Source organism: Rhea americana, unplaced genomic scaffold, assembly GCF_003343005.1.
Source record: "Rhea americana isolate MKP2758 unplaced genomic scaffold, rheAme1 scaffold_241, whole genome shotgun sequence".
Classification (NCBI taxonomy): domain Eukaryota; kingdom Metazoa; phylum Chordata; class Aves; order Rheiformes; family Rheidae; genus Rhea; species Rhea americana.
In genome coordinates this window covers 265,128-281,560 of record NW_028186359.1, presented here as the reverse complement: position 1 = coordinate 281,560, position 16,433 = coordinate 265,128, and the positions used below count along the sequence as shown (strand labels likewise).

At 41.7% G+C, this 16,433-nt stretch overlaps 2 protein-coding genes across 5 annotated transcripts; both read right to left on the bottom strand.

Annotated features, from left to right (window-relative positions):
* Positions 1-2: 2 nt before the first annotated feature.
* On the bottom strand, positions 3-8,669 carry BCL2L15 (BCL2 like 15). Of its 4 annotated transcripts, XM_085306555.1 has the most exons (5): positions 7,242-7,415; positions 4,779-4,918; positions 3,761-3,976; positions 3,138-3,185; positions 3-34 (listed from the first exon to the last, which is right to left on the bottom strand). In XM_085306555.1, exons 1-4 carry the CDS (start codon positions 7,345-7,347, stop codon positions 3,168-3,170), a joined length of 480 nt encoding a protein of 159 aa, XP_085162681.1. In that variant the 5' UTR covers positions 7,348-7,415; the 3' UTR covers positions 3-34; positions 3,138-3,167. The 4 variants fall into 4 exon arrangements, with proteins under 4 accessions (XP_085162681.1, XP_085162682.1, XP_085162679.1 ...); XM_085306556.1 differs by lacking the exons at positions 3-34; positions 7,242-7,415 and adding an exon at positions 8,405-8,669 and having other exon boundaries at positions 3,103-3,185; XM_085306553.1 differs by lacking the exon at positions 3-34 and having other exon boundaries at positions 3,103-3,185.
* Positions 8,670-8,913: 244 nt separating this feature from the next.
* Positions 8,914-16,427, bottom strand: AP4B1 (adaptor related protein complex 4 subunit beta 1). Its single transcript, XM_085306551.1, has 9 exons — positions 16,171-16,427; positions 15,765-15,895; positions 15,078-15,225; positions 13,897-14,393; positions 13,070-13,153; positions 11,973-12,076; positions 11,576-11,783; positions 10,975-11,259; positions 8,914-10,707 (listed from the first exon to the last, which is right to left on the bottom strand). Exons 1-9 carry the CDS (start codon positions 16,389-16,391, stop codon positions 10,280-10,282), a joined length of 2,106 nt encoding a protein of 701 aa, XP_085162677.1. The 5' UTR covers positions 16,392-16,427; the 3' UTR covers positions 8,914-10,279.
* Positions 16,428-16,433: the final 6 nt, after the last annotated feature.

Sequence of the window (16,433 nt, the reverse complement as noted above, 5' to 3'; positions counted from 1 at the left end):
TTGCAAGAGACAGAGCGAGACTGGTCTGCCAAACCTGGGAACGGACATGTCAAATGTGTGTCACAGCGGAAAGCACCAGCCTGGAGAGCGCTTGCTGCAGGCTGTGGTTTACTGACTTCATCACAAGTCTTAAAGGAAATTAGTGCGTAACAGATACCGTGGTCAAATAAAAAAACAAAACACAACCTGAGGCCCTAGCGCCTCCTTTTCAAACTACATGCAATTCACTTGTGCCCCCACAGAAAGGCTAAGCAGCACTAAGCCAGGCTCTTCAGCCTCTTCTGCTACCCAGCTTTCATCCTATTGCTTTCACAAGCAAACCTCACTCAGTGCTCAGAAAGCTGTATGCCACAGAGATGACAGGTGTGCCAGAATGTCTGACTGTCAGACTTGCCTGCTCTCTCTGCAGTGCCTTGGCCCTAGCACACAGTCTCCCAAGTGAAAGCCATGACACCTCTCTCCCTGGAGAGGTATGCTGGCTGTATCTCATGCCCAGGCTTCCCTGCTAAATCATGAAACATTCAGCCAGCACTATTTTTCAGATAGCCTCAGTGAATTCTGGAAAGCCACCTAAGGAGCAGAGATTTACATCAGCGTGAAGAAGCCAAATGGCTGTCAGAAGGATGCTACTGTAAGTGTACAAATTACTTCACTCATGTTTCCACGAACCTCTACCCTAGACAGGGATATTTACACCATTATTGAGCCAAGCAATTGTCCAGTCAACAAAGTAGTCTAACTTGAAGCAAATACACTGTCCCAGGTGTTTCTTGGTTGGAATGTGTCTCCTGCCTGTCCAATTGCTTCTCATATAGTGTATAACAATGATCAGAAATTGGGGATCAGAGGCAATTTCCTCAAAATCTGACTTCCTGGACTAATGAGAACCCATTTGAGTCTCACAAGCATTCAACAATATGAGATTTCATTTGGTGAAAGACTTGTCCAAGTCATAGTGTGTTCCAATTCCCATGTTCCTTCACTCATCCTGCATTAACTCAAACGCAGACATTACTCCTTAGGCCCACACTGTAGCTTACTACAAAGATTGTCTCTTGTACAGCATACTGATCTAGGACTGCCTATTCATTTTTACAAAAGCTTTAAATAAAGCCATTTTGCAGCTGTGTCAGCAAAACACTAGGTTTTGTAAAGTTGTCTAAAATTGGATTAAAAAAAAAATAGTATCCAATGAATTCTTTCCAGTCCTTTTGCATATGTGGTCAGCAGTGAACCACTGCTCACTTGTTACCTAGCACTAGACACCACTGGGACATACTATCTACGTTCCCCTCTTTTCACCTGGACTCCATTGGTAAATGACACATAAAGCAGACAGATAAGAAACTGGGAAGCCTCATGCATCAATCCAGATTAAAAACCTATTTCAGTGACCTCATCATTTAACTCTGGCAAGTTTGATGAAAAACATTCCATATGGCAGTTCAGAGTCCAGTCCTGTGATTCATGTCTCTGCTAAGGAATAATGGACAATGAAATCAGATACCGACTGATTAGATCAGATACTTCTCTACCTGTTGAGAAAAAAGATACAGAAACAAGCAATAGGGTAAAAGAAAAGTGCCTTTTTAAAAGAGTAGAAGGGGCTAGACCAGAGAAACAGGAGTACTGAGTTCTATGCACACARTCACAGTTATAACAAAGGGTCCTTCAGAGTTGGCAATACCAGTCTGAAAGGCACTTAGATGGGACAAAAATGTGATCTTACTTCAGCAACAGAAAATACAGGCTCTTATCAGCAGAAACTTCTAAATTATGAGATTGTGGAAGAGTCTCCTGGAAAGCATAACCAAACAAAAAAGAAAGTGTGCYCTTGGTTTTTGAGTACTATTTCCAGCCATCATCAGCAACACGCCACTGCCTTTGCCACTGTGAAGAATGATGAATACATCTGGCAGCTGCTGTAAGTGGAACAATGAATTGAGCACACTCAATTCACTGGGTCACAGGAGGCTGCATTGCACTGTGAAATAGTTAGAAGGGAAGGTTTCAAACTCAGAATATCTTGTGACTAGCAGAGTCCCTAAAACAATATGCAAAATGCACAGTTCCCCTCCACCTTTGTAATTTTGTCTATTTTCCACATTAACTGTAACATATTATTAAAGACTCTTTAGACAGATGTTGAGCACATGAATTCAGCCTGCACATTTTATTCCACTGAACAGCACAATAGTTTCTGAACAAAGAAATAACACCCATGACCATACTTCAGGCCAACTCTTCCAGCCAGAATTCCTCTCTTCTAGTAGTTTGTGCTAGAAGACAGGATCAAAATCTTTTGACTCAGAAGATGAATTATGACAGCCTAATTCACTTCAGATGTACTCTCAGTAACACTGACAGGCACTCAAAAAAAGCCCACGTGGTAAAGTGTAGATCACTTTGAAATGAGAAGTAGATGCAGAGAGCAAAGTCCCCTAATACCATCCATTCTTCCTACTTGCAAGAGTGGGGTCACAAACTAAAACTAACAACCTGCCCCCCCCAAAACAACAAAAAAAAAGTACAGGAATCACTACCTTAATCTTTCTAATGTCTCATATTGTGCACAAAGACTTCAGCTGTCCCAAGTTCAGTTAAAATTGAGAAGAGGAACAGAGTCATTGGATGTATTTCCCTGTCTATGGTTTCTCACAAATCCAGTACAGAATAACTTGCCTTTTGACAAGGTTTTTGCGCCAAGTGCTAAGAGACAAAGAACTACTAATCATTGAAACAGACATCACTGTTAGTCTAAATTAAACAAAAATTTTAATTTTGTAAAAATTAGCCTTTGAACCACCTAGGAGAAACACAGACATGTTTAGAATATCCAATGAAAATGCGCTTTAAAATGAGTATTCATAGGCCAAGTCTGAAAACTAGCACTGCAGCACTAAGCCTTTAACCTAGTAACCTTGAATAAGATCTAAAAACTCACTTCCATGGCCAAATTTAAAGAGAAATGCAAGAAGTAAAACAAATTAAAACAAACTGACTCTTTATTTTTTGTTTGTAGTGATACAAAAAGAATCTCCTTTACACATTGCTTTTTCAGAAAGTTGTACTTGTGATCTCCCAAAGAAATATAAAAGTAATTGTCCTAATTAAATCAGTGAAAAACCCAGCTTCACCTTTTGGAAAGTAGCGTAGTCCTCTCCCTTTCAGTTGTCCAAGTTCTCCTGGTGTTAAAAAAAAAAAAAAAAAAGCATGTGTATTTATTTTAGAGAAAGAATTCAAGGCAGGTTTAAAGGAACTGGGAAGAAGAAAAAGATGTATATTCCTCTACAACTCCTTGCCAGACTTACATCAGCTTTCCAGTCATAAAATGTAGTAAGCGGTACAGCTGTAAATTTACAGTGGCACAACTGTAAAGCTATGTGTGCAGGAAAGTACTTTTTGTATGACTGATCCTTAATTATTTTTATTCTCATCTAACATAGCAAGCTTAACTCCTGAGATACTGAGGTAAGGAATTAAATTCTGACACTATGAAGTAGATGGGGAGTTTGATGTTGACTTCATTAAGACTTATTAACACATTAAGACCAATGCATTTAATGAAGTTGTGTTTCTGCAACTATAAGCAGAGTTAGTTGCTATACAAGGGGAGAGGAGAGGATGCTTTGGGCTGATAGGTACCAGTGGCTAGCTAAGCAAGGCACAGGGCAGAATGGCACTTTGGAAGGTTAAGAGAAGCAAAGAAACAGAGCGATAAATCCCAAGGCAAATATCACAGCAAACTTTGCATGCTCACCCATCCTCCACAGGACTCAATGTAGCTTCTCACTTGGGAATTTCCATTAATCAGTTCTGCAAGTTGAATGTAAGGGACCACAGCTGGAAATTTTTTTGCAATACACATTGCCAATTTCACAGAAACAGTGAGAAAAACTCTCTCATAGCAAAGCTCAGGATTCTGGTGACTCCAGCTTCTGCTGAGAGAATCCACTGCAGCCCCAAACTTCTCTACCTGCAAACCAAAAGGATGGTTTGAGCCTTTTCTTTGTAAAAGACCACATGGTATGTAAGTCTCAAAATCCTACAAATTCCTGAGTTTTCTTGTTCTACCCATGACTAAAGCAGGTGACTCCCTAAAGGTTTCTGGTGATATCCCTACAATGTAGAACATTCAAGGCAGGGCTGTCCTGTACTGCTGCCTGTGTTACTGTGGCTTGCACAAACTACAGCAACAGACAAGCATGGTTGAGGGACCAAAAAGAACAGCTGATAGTCTAACCAGAGCTGCAAAGAACCTTAACTTAGACCTACATGCAGCACTTGCACCAAAACTGCACTGGCATGAGGAGCTCTGCAGAGCAGGCTCAAGCCAGGTCACCTATAGCAGACTGGAGCATCTGGTTTCCTCCCCTCAGCACAGTCTTCCTTCGTTTCTCTTGCACATACAAGTTCCCCCCAACTGCAAACAAGAGATTCTCTCCTGCAATGACAGATCAGCTCAGGAAGYTCCAGGACTTCTCTGATGATAAAAAGCAGCTCCTTTGGAAGGGGACAAGGAGAAAAGTTTTGAGGAATCACCTACTTGTGTAAGTAAGGGCTTTGTTTAGACTCTGTTCTGGTGGCTCATGCACTGCTCCTTACATAGAAAAGGAGGGAGGCTTCTGGCTATCACAGCCTTTTCCCTCAACATCTCTGATTCCTATAGCATAAGTTGTACTCTTCCCTAGGCTTTTGCTATTCTCCACCAAAATGGGATCACAAGGTTGGTCTACAAATAGCAGCTCAAGGGCTAGGCAGAAGAAGATATGCTTTACCTTTCCCTTGAGTACTTCAGCAACAACCTGTGAGGAATTTTCAAAATCTATGTTGCACTCGTCCCCTATGCTTCTCAGATGACTGGCGATAACAACTGGGTCAAAATTACTTGGAGTTTCTTCTGCAGACTGCTCAGATTCTGAAACAACGAACAGAGGTAACAGGATTATGGCATAATTCATTAAAAGGCAGAGGAAGAGAGAGAATGCAAGCTTGCAAAAAAGCTTTTTTAACTGTACTGCATTCAGACAGCTGTGTTAAAAGAGCACTAAGGTAGTTGGTCTCTCAAACACCCAGGAAATTAATACAGGAGAGGCTTGTGGTAAGACACATGAAGATATGTAAAATTAAAGTTCTTAGGAAATATTATACAGTTATATATTCAGAGAGACCAAATCAAGGTGCCACAGGCAATTCAATATCCCAGGCTTTGTCCAGGTCTCTTCTCCTCATCTCAGCTGTTTCATGCCCAAGTTTCTGTTCATACCCATTCATATTTCTCCCAGGATATCCCTAGGGACTCTCTTTTTATCCCTCCGTGTTTCAAGCAGCTTTTCCCTTCCACACTTCCAAAAACAAGTAAGGGAAGTATGAGGACTTAGAAGACGTTCTCTCTCTCTCTCTCTCTCTCTCTCTCTCTCTCTCTCTCTCTCTTTTGGTTCCAGTGACAAAAGAGCATCAGTCAACTAGCAAAGTCCTGCTTGTATTCCCTCAGCATTTCTAGGTTGCAGATCATTAAATGCTGACAATCTTCAGAGAATTCAGATGTCAAACTGAAGATCTCCACTGAACAAGTGTAAATTGCAATGTTTCAGTCTTATACAKAGATCCAAATTTGGGAAGGTTTTCACAGATGGACAAAAAGCATCCTTCRCGAATTTCAAGTATAAAATCATTAGAACTTACCAGCTAAACTACTTAAAGAGTTTTTTGTTTGGTTGTTCCCCCCCCCCAGTTAAAGAAAGTATTTTCCCTTACAGTAGCCTAAGGAAAAAAAGAGAGTAATTTTTAATTTCTCTGAATATTACCAAGACAAGGTTCAGCCAGAAGCAGACACTCAGCACTGAAAATTTCATAGAATCATAGAATCAGTAAGGTTGGAAGGGACCTCTGCAGATCATCTAGTCCAACCCCCCTGCTCAAGCAGCATCACCTAGAGCATGTTAGACAGGGTTGCATCCAGGAGGGCCTTGAATATCTCCAGAGAAGGAGACTCCACAACCTCTCTGGGCAACCTGTTCCAGTGCTCTGTCACTCTCACAGTGAAGACATTCCTCCTTATATTCAAGTGGAACTTCTGTGGTTCAGTTTTTGCCCATTGCCTCTTGTCCTGTCACATGGGACAACTGAAAAGAGTTTGTCCCCAAACAATAGTTTCAGCAACAGTATTTCCATGTTTGACAAAAATATAAGGAACTGAAAACAGGATCTTTTAACAAAAAGTAGTGAGCAACTTTATCTTTAGACATCACTTCCCGATCCAACCCTCTCTTTCACCCAACTACCCTTTGCATGTCTGGCTGACATGCCAGTACTTCAGCACGCATAGCCCTCTGCAGAACTCCCTGCTAAGCCTCACTCAACACCAGGGATTCTGGAAAGATTCACCTGAGCTGCAGGCACCCCACATAGTTGAGCTTTCACATGCAAACAGGCAGTTTCCACAGTGGTCAAGACAGCGAAAGTGGATGTATGCACATCTAATCTATAAGGTGGAAACAAGCAATAGGCTGACTGGAGACTTTTCTTTAGGGAAAACTACAAATATGTTTCTATAAAGCTTTTGAGAAATTGGCTTTGCTCAACATTCAGTATCAGCAAGTTCCCAGTGTCCCCGAGACATTTTAGGTAGTTTGTTCTTCATCTGTGTTGCCAAGAAAATTATGGGAAAAGCAACGTGAATACAGGAGAAATTCTGAATTTCTTGCAGCATTATTCAGCAAAACAGAAAATAGTCCAAATTATACTGGGAATTTTGTGAAGCAGAGACTRTAGTCTGCCTTCCATTTTAAAGCAGCTGTTTTTATCCAATAAATATGAAGGTATTAGTTTGGACTTTGGTTCATAACACCTTACTCAGTACATGTAGACATATGCGAGGTACAGTATCAGGCAGTACGTTCCCAAGGCTAACACTTTGTTGGCTAACAAAAGATGCACTCACAGTCATCAGACGTGGAGAACACAATATTCTATCCTCCATACCCTGCCCATTTCCTTGACCCTCCTCCCACCAAAGCAGACTGCAGCTGTGATCTTTCCACGATTTAAACAAATTTAAGTTGCTCTATTTTCCCCTAAAACAGAGATAACTCGTAAGTCATCACAAGTCTGCATTTTAAGGAACACAACAACCCCAAGTTAGAACTCTCCTTCCTTTAAATTTTCAGTCGGAACACTTCTCTATAATCTTCAGCAAACACAAAAAATTTTCTCATTTCCTACCAAACTACAAGCCTCACCTCCTGAATCTTTCTCCAGACATCGGTAAACACTTTCCTCTTCATTTAAGAGATCAAAGAATAAAGCTTTTACAATGGATTCTGTCTGTTCCTCAAAAGTCCTCATTGCGGTATGTCTCTCAAACTAGCTGATGTGGAAAGGGAGTCAGGAATACCCCTGCAGCTGCTTTTCTTCCCAGGTAAGCTACACCTCAGAGTTTTAGTTTCCTTTTCCTACTTGATCTGCAGAGGTTCTTCTTTCTGGGAAGAATATATCAGCAAGACTCCTCCCCAGGACAGCACAACGTTGATATACACACACCCTTACTGTCATCATTGAGCGATGGGTGTGGTTTAGTTTCATAATAAGCTGTACAGCTCAACTGAAATAAAGGTTTAGAAGAAGTCAAATACTGCTGGCATGATCATTCACCAAGAAATGTATCCTGGATAGAAGGYTAAAAAATGAGAGTCCCATCCCAGACAAGGATTAGAATCAATCTAGCTAGAACTGAGTAAATGAAGAACTGCTGGCAAGCTAACAAGTACTCTATTGCTGAAAACTGAATATTGCAAATGTTCCAGTATACCTTAYGGAGATAAGCACAGGAATCCAACATTAGCCTAAGGGCACTAGAAGCTGTTCATAGGAGCCCTGCAACAGCGAAATACATTTGAATTCACCTGTAGTTAGCATGCCTGTCATTGTAATTTAACATATGAGACTAAAATAAATTATTGCACAATTGGCCTTCAAAACTATACTTCAGGGGAAGTTGAAAGAGCAATCCTGTGCAAAACAAAGGAAGGAACTGGACTGCAATCCTCAGGATCCACGATAGAGATCATATAATTCCATCCTGGCAGAAATCAGAGTCAAGAGTTAATGAACAAATCCTCCACAAAGCAGCTGCAATTGATTCACATTTTTATAAGGAAAAACAGAAATAAAATCTGAAACTGTAGTATTCCGGTGAAGTGCCAAGAAAGCATATAGTAGTTTAAAGATGCAATAGAGTCATTTAAACATGCAAAAAATATAAGAAATTTTACAGAATGAGGTTAACGAAGTCAGCTCCTTACACTGTATTATAACAAAAGTTACAGTAACTGATGTACTTTAATCTTAAACCAGGGAGCACTCTTTAGCATTTTGCCATTGGGTAAACAGTTAATGGTCTTACCTGCAGAGTGGATTAGCAGCAATGTTCTCTCTAGGCTCTGACCAAAAGCTACTGAAGTAACAAGAACAATGGTTTCACCATCAGAGAGGGTTTTCATGGCTGTAAAAATTAAGTTTTCATAACATTACAAAGTCCAATATTCTGTAAATTTCAATGGAGTAGATGGAGTGCTGTCCTTGTGATACAAGTCCCAAGGGCCACAAGTGTAMAATTTTTAATTCCTCCCTACATGTGGAACCCAGGCAGCTGAATAGACTGTGTAATCCACAGGTGAAAAATGTCCTGTACCTCCTTCCTAGATAGCATTTTCCAATTATTCTTTTATTTGAATAAAAGAAACAAGTGAACACAAGTCATAACGTTCTTGGCACAATTACAGTAGCTAATTAATAAGGTCCACCTAGAATAATACTTTACTCACAAAGCACATCCCCAGGAGCTTGCCAAACATAAAATAAATGAAAGAAAATGAGATAGGATTCTGGGAAAGAGGAAGTGAGGCCCATAGGTAGAAAAGAACAATTTATTTTGCTTTGCTTAAATTATATGAAATATATACATAAAGAATATAGAAAAAAACTCATCCATCAAGAAACTGTGGAGAACAGATTTAGGCAAAAGCAAACAAGGAAAAATCCAGAAAAGAAAAACAAATAGAAATAAAAAYGAGAAATAGAGAAATGAAAATACAGTCTAGCAAGCCATACAAGGCTCTCAAATACAGTCCATACAAGACTGATCAGTACTCAGAACTGACAGCTGCCCAATATGGAACTAATGAGAACAAATAACAAATACAGGACAAAATAACAGTGAGATACAAACAATCCTGCAAGTGACAGCAAGAACAGCTGGAAAAATTAAGTCACATAGTAATGGACCAATCTCACGTAATGTATCATAAGGACAGAAGGACAGTACTGCACAGACAAGAAATCTTTACATATCCATTCTAGTCACAAAGTAATAACTGGTAAAATTTGGTTTAAGCAAAAAGTTAGTATCCCATACAAATTAATTAGCCAAACAGCAATTCTTCAATTGCTGCTGCAAATACTGCTGAGGACTCATACCACACTGATGTGGTCAAAGGGGCACAGGTTACAAAACTCAAGCCATATTAACTCACACAAAAGTAACAGTAAATAGAACTGGCTCATTCCTGCCTTTTCCTACAGTAGCCTTTGCCACAGAAGGGCTGAGGTGAGAGGGTGATTCATCCTTGCAGTAATACACTTCAACTGGAAAAAACATTTCTTCCTCTTGAAACACACTGGTTCTAGCAAGCTGAATGAACCCTATCCACTCATATTCTGGCAAAGCAGAGCTCATTTCACTTAAATCTATCCGATAGAAAACAAAATCACATGAAATGGAAGCCAAGAACTAAATAATTATTTTTTCACTGCACTGTGCCTCTTAGTATGAGATAAGAAGCACAGTCCAAAACTGTTTTTGATGTTTTGAAAAAATCTTATAAGAAAATCTCTCCAAAACAGTGCTCTGATTTTTGTTTATTTCTGGTTCCATCAGTTAGGCTCACAGTTYACATTAGTGCCTTGTGACAAGCTCTGGAGATGCCACCACTTTTATGAGTCATGCTAGAAGTAGCCGGCTAACAAATGCATTATCTTCTCCKTTCACCAGCCCAGTGCCTCACTCACCAGTTGCAGTAATGCAGTATCTACCAACTCTAGCTACCCTCACATAGGTGGTTTCTAGGTATAACTCTGGCCCCACTGGCTAAGGGGGAAAGGCTGCTAAGGCTCTTACAGTTTAAAAGTACAAAATCAGCAACAATTTATAGCAAATGAAGCCACAGAAAGAAACTTTTCCTGTGGACTGAGTAAGCATCCTACTGGGAGCAGAGATCCATCAGGATCTCAACCCAACAACTGTCCCCATTACAGTCCCTAAAACAGAAATGAAGGTTTTTAGTGCCTCAGGTTTTGTCTCACTCTGTTTCACAGAAACCTGCATCTCTGAATCCTCTGTCTCAAGCAATAGCTCTGTTAGGAAGATGCAACCAGTGTCATCCTGAGCACTGAGATAAGCTTTCCATGGCTGGACACCAGCTCTGCTCATAGCAATAGTCTGGATGTGGACAACATGCAGAGCAGACTGTATGGTATCCAAATGAGCCGTTCCACGCCAGGGCAGAGAGTGCTGGCAGCTAATGTCCAGATTCAGCCAGGTCTTCTCAAACTGTTCTGCAGTCAGATACACATCAGGAATTAAGGTCAGGCTGCCGGAATCAGGGTGAACCTGGAGGACTTCTTTATTTCCTTCAGAAATCAGTGACTCTGAAATTAAATCAGAAACATGAGATACAGCGTATCTGATGCTGCTCCCAATTTCACAAAGAACATCTGATGGGGTCATCAAATGAAAAGTCTAGAATCACCTTTAGCACAACTTCCCTAATGAGATGGTGATCAGCCAGGCATTACTCAAGACAGAACACTAAAACAACATTCTCAAAGCACTGTGACCTTTTTCCAAAGAAAGCAATGTGAGAATGTCTACTAAGAAGGGAAGAACAGGTCCCAGATGAGGACAAGGCTGCTTACCTGTCCTACTGTCCTTGGGGTCAGTACAAGGAGAACAAGCATAACAGGATTCCASTGGCTGGTGAGCAGCCACAAGTGCCCAGCATGCTCTGCTATAAACAGATGCAAGGGTATTGAACTCTGAAGCCCACATATTCACAGGTTGTTCAGCTGGGTCTTCCAGGAGCCCCAGAGAGGGGTCAGACTTGGGGCTACACAGGATCCGTTTCACTTCCTCCACACCAGATTGTAAGAGTCGATAGTAGAACAATCCACGGTCACGTACTGCCATATCTGTCTCCTCCTCTGGAAATTAGAGGGACATAATTTTTGCAGAATTCCATCATCTAGATTTTCCCTTAGTAATCTTTAATTATTAAAAACAGATAAGATTATCAGGGATACAATTTAAGCCTGTTACACTCACGAACCAGACAGCTGGGGACCAAGTTGCAGCCTAAGGCATAAAGCCACCTTACCTTGCTGTTCAGGATGGTCTCCTCTCAGACACAGGCAGTGCCCAACACACGGCATCAATGCACAGGGCACATAGCCAAATCAGGTCCCACAAAGCCTGTACTATCACTGCAGAGAAACAGAATGCTCAACACAGTGAACCCACCTATGCAATAATAGAGTAGTCGCCCTAGCATGTCCTGACATTCAGCAGGACGAGACAGGAAAAGTCGCACTAATGCTGTCAGAAGCTCCATCTTCACTGCTGGAAACATCTCTGATTTCACATTCTCCACAAAGTCCTCTAAAATATATGGAGCATTTTGTACTTTCTCACCATGTGCCCCCAAGAGCCAGATTAATGCTTGCTTGCCCTGAAAGAACCAAAGAACAAATAGTTAATCAGCTGTTTATCAGAAAGAAAGTGTTAACATGAAATAAACTGACACCAGGAACAAGTCCTCTGAGGATTCCTTCCTCATGCCAATCATGAGCCAAAGGAAAGYCAGTCAGATTCCATCCATCCTCACAGCTATTACCTTAAGGGCATAAAGCTACCTTACCTCGCTGTCCTGGATGGTCTCCTCACAGCTAGGCAATGCCTGACACACTGCATCTGTGCACTGGGGACATAGCCAGACCAGGTCCCGAAAAGTCTGCACTACCGCTGCAAAGAAACAGAATGCTCAGCATTCCCCAAGAACTCTAAAAACACTAGAAAAATAAAGAAGAAGAGGAAAAAAAAAAGACGACTCTGCAAACTCTTAGCTAGAGTCACTGCATTGCTAATGATTATGATTTGAGACATTCTCCTTCAAAGCCCTGTGACAACAAGTTCGTCAGAGCAAAGTTGCACAAAGTCTAAAATACAGCATTGAAACTTCTKATTGTTCTTCTGGCTGCTGGGAAGTAACCTCTCTTCTAGACAGTCCCCTGCCTTTAAAAGGATACTGACTCATGATGTCTCAGACACTCAACATTAAAATGACAAATTAAAACAATTCAAAATGAGTCTCATCAACTTTAGGTCAAAATTTTAAAGACTCTGCTGCCTGCTTACAGAAACACCAGTAGCTATTAAGACTTAATTCAACTGTTGGGTTGCAAGTATGTGACTTCGAAAGCTCAGAGCAAGAGCATTCATATCAATCAAGATATTCACATGATCAAGTTGGTTAACAGTYCAGACCTGAGGGCAGCAGAAGAAAAAGAGAGACATCTGGGTAGAGCTGAATCAAACTCTTATACGAGGAAGATAAATCACAAAAATTTAAAGGATGTAGGCTAAGAATCCCAGCCAGAGAGAACTCAAAATCAGAACTATTAATCACCCTGACCCTTATAAACCGTCACAAGAATGTCTCTGCTTAGTTCCTCCCTTCCTGACTCAACAGATAGTAGCCAGAAAGGAGCTTCTGCATCAGACCATGAATGCAGCCACGACAATTGCCCCCTTAAATACAAAGAAGGCTCCTAAGGAAGGAAAAATTATGGTGCCAGTCAGACTATATACCGCCATTCCACTAGAGAAATTTCACCTGAAAATGCCAGTTAAGTTAAAAGCCAAGTGCCTTTTAGAGACTCAAGTTCTGGGATCACAAACCCCAACAAGGCAATTTGCTGAAAGCACAAACCAGGCAAGCAACCGATGGATGATTACCTGAAGTTATATGCTCCTGCTGAAGCCCCAAAAGCTCGGTCAGAATCCCCACACACTGTTCTGTGTATGTCCTAGCAATATTGCCTGCAGAGACACCAAAGGACATGAAAGGTGACCTTTTATCAGAGTGAAATTAAAATCATGATCCCAACTGTTCATCACAAATTCATTTTAAAGAAACAGTCATTCTACCCTGAAAATGCAGTCAAATTACCTAGCTCCCCACACAAAGGACATGTTCCTTCCTTTCTGCAGTCATACACTGCAGGAAGTCTGAACTTTTCTTAAACAAAACACATAGGAGAAAGCCAGGAAAAGTAAAATTCTTTCTCCTTATGAATACTAACAAAACCCATCTATTTTAAAGCTTATACATAAAAAATTAGAATGTCCCAAATAGCCTTAACTCTGCCCCCATTACAACTCAAAGAACAAGCAGATATTAAACCAGTTTGTTCACTGAATACAGAGTCTCATTAAGGATCAACACTATAAGATCCATTAGCAACATGGTAGAAATGATCTGTTTCAGTCTCCCCATGGGTTTATTCCTTTAATGTATCTCATCAGAGCACAGTTGTTTAAAAGAGATTCAAAGACATTACGTGTAAACTGAGACAGTTCAATACCAGCACTTCTGAAAGAATCAGCACAATCCTGGATTACAAATACATACAAAACATTCCTGGCAGGCCTGTCTACAAGGGGCTACAGAGCTTCAGCAAAGACCAGTTATTTAGCATCGTCCCAGATTTACTTCAAAAGGAGAAGGGACACCTTAAATATTGGAGGTTGCAGCTGATTTTGAAGGAAAGCAAAATTCTTACCTATGGCAAAGATTGCCCCCTGGGCAAGCTCTACTGATACATCAGTGCAATAGCCTTTTAGCTCCTCTAGCACTTGTTGCACATTTTCATCATTCACCAGCTCACACAATACCTCCATCTTCTGGCATTTGATGTAGTGGGGCTCTGAGTATGAACAGAAGAACTTCTTGTAATGGCTGCTAAAATAGCCAGGAAGGCTACCAAGGATTTGACGCACATGACACAGAGCCGTGAAGCACAGTTCCCTGCTCTCAGAAGTGCAGGCAGACAGCAGCGGTCCTTTCACTCTCACCAACACATCTGCCTGCACATGTGGGTACTCCTTGGCCAGCACTAGGAAGAGCTTGGTGGCTGCCATCACAACACTGGAGCTGCTGTTTTTGAGATATCCATCTAGTAAATTGAGTATATCAAAAAGTTCCTCCTCACTGCGGGGTCTGTAACGCAGAAGGAAGGCAAGCACCTCACTCTGTCCCCATTGATCTAGGTCAGCCATTCTGCCAAGAAAATAAACACAAACAGTTTTCAGGAGTCAAGAAGTGCGTGAAGATCTGTGTTGTGCAGAGTAGTCTTTGAGATTGTTATCATCTCAGTTCCAATCCAACACTATGTTTCAGATGTAGATATCAGAAATTTATCTGAAGAGAATTGACCAATTTACATATATAGGCATAACTCTGTATCAGTCATATGCACCTCCCTCTGTGCTGTAAGCCAGAGAGAAACCTTGACAGGATCCCTGGGTAGAGCAACAGAAAATAATGTTGCCTCTTTTGCCATATCATGTAGTCTTTTCTACAGAAAAGTTAATTTCTTCAAGCAATGGATAGGTTATAAATCTTACAATTGACTGGAAAAGACATACTAGAACATAGTTATTCCATAAACATATCACATGCACTGTTGGGGAAAAATAGATAATCACATTACTATAACTCATAATTCCAAACAAACCAGCAGCTGAGCCAGTCTCCTTCGAAAAGCAGGGTATCTCAGATTTTTCTTAAGATCTTAGCATAAAAGTAGTTTAGCTTCTTTTAAGATAGGCATCTCCATCTTGGGTGCCTGACTCTTCTCTTCAGGCTATGACAGCAGCCCAAAAACAGCTGCTCTGCTAGTATATGGAATACAAGAATTAGTATTAAGCTTCCATCTCCAAACTAATCTTGAAGAAAAGAAACCTGTTGAGGAGATGATGGGCGATGGGTTTGTTGATGACCACTCCTCCCTCCTTCTTCAAAATCTCTTCTAAAGCCCTCAGACAATTCACTACTACAATAGGATCCTGGTCACGAAGCAAACTATATAACTCATTCACCAGCGCACCATCTGCAAAGAAGCAAAGGCCCCTATATCAACACCTGTTGACATGCTGCAATTTAATCATTATCCATAAGCACACACTGCAACTAGAAGATAAAGCCAAGAGATAAAACTTGAATAGTGAGAACTGGTCAAGAAACCTGCCAGCTTTATAATAAAATCTGCCTTTCACACAACTTTTCACTAAAAATATATTGATGCTAGAATGGTGCCCAGTTAATCGGATGCTAGAGGAAAGAGCCAGGTATTCCAGGGGGCAGCGCAAAAGCACSTATGAAAGGGACAAAAATGTGGAAACTCGCAGTGCCTAATATTTTACTAATGATTTGACATACATCAGCGGTTTACTTCTCTTTCTCTCTTTCCCTCTCTGTTTTGCACCCACAGCAACCGAGAGACAGCTCAGTGGGCCCAGGACGGACTACGAAGCTTAACATGTTTTCATGAGCAATAAATACCTAACTCTCAAGTGTTATCATCTTCTTCCCGGTGTGCACTCTGTAACAAAACACAAGCCTGACCATTCTAGTGCAAAACCAACTTACCCACTTCAGAGTCCCCTTGGAGTTTTTGCATCTTTGCACAGCCAAGAACAGCTACTCTCCTCACATAGGAGGCTTTGTCTCGCAAGCCATTTAGGATAGGCTGCTGGATGTATTCCTGTATACCAGGCATCCTACAAACAAGCACATGTGCATCATCCCGAATCCCTCAGGCATTCTGAGGCACCAGCCCCTCCACCCAAAGCTTATCTAAATCTTTYTACAGGGAAAGGCCCCTACAGGTGACTACCACCCCCCTCTGCAGAGACACAGTGACACCTTTGCACAAGGTGTAGGAGGCAGCAGCTCTCCCTAGCTCCCTGCTGCCCAGTGGCTCCCCCGTGCCCAGTGGACTCCTCGCAGGAGGGCCCAGGCAGGCTCCCCGCAGCACCCGCCGGCTGGACCCCACCTGAGGCTGCACATGCTGCGGAGGGCAAGCCCTCGGACCATGGGGTTGGGGTCGGAGCAGTCCTTGCAGAGAGTGTTGATGGCGAGCAGGGCGAGGTGGGGCTGCCGCGGCGCGTAGGTGCACATGTACAGGTACACCAGCTTCTTCTGCACCACGTCGGCCGCTGCGCTGGCCTTCACCATCTCCGTGAAGAGCCCTGACACATCCGCGCCCTGTGTCATGTGCCTGCGGGGGAGACAGCACTTGGCACAGCACGACACTGC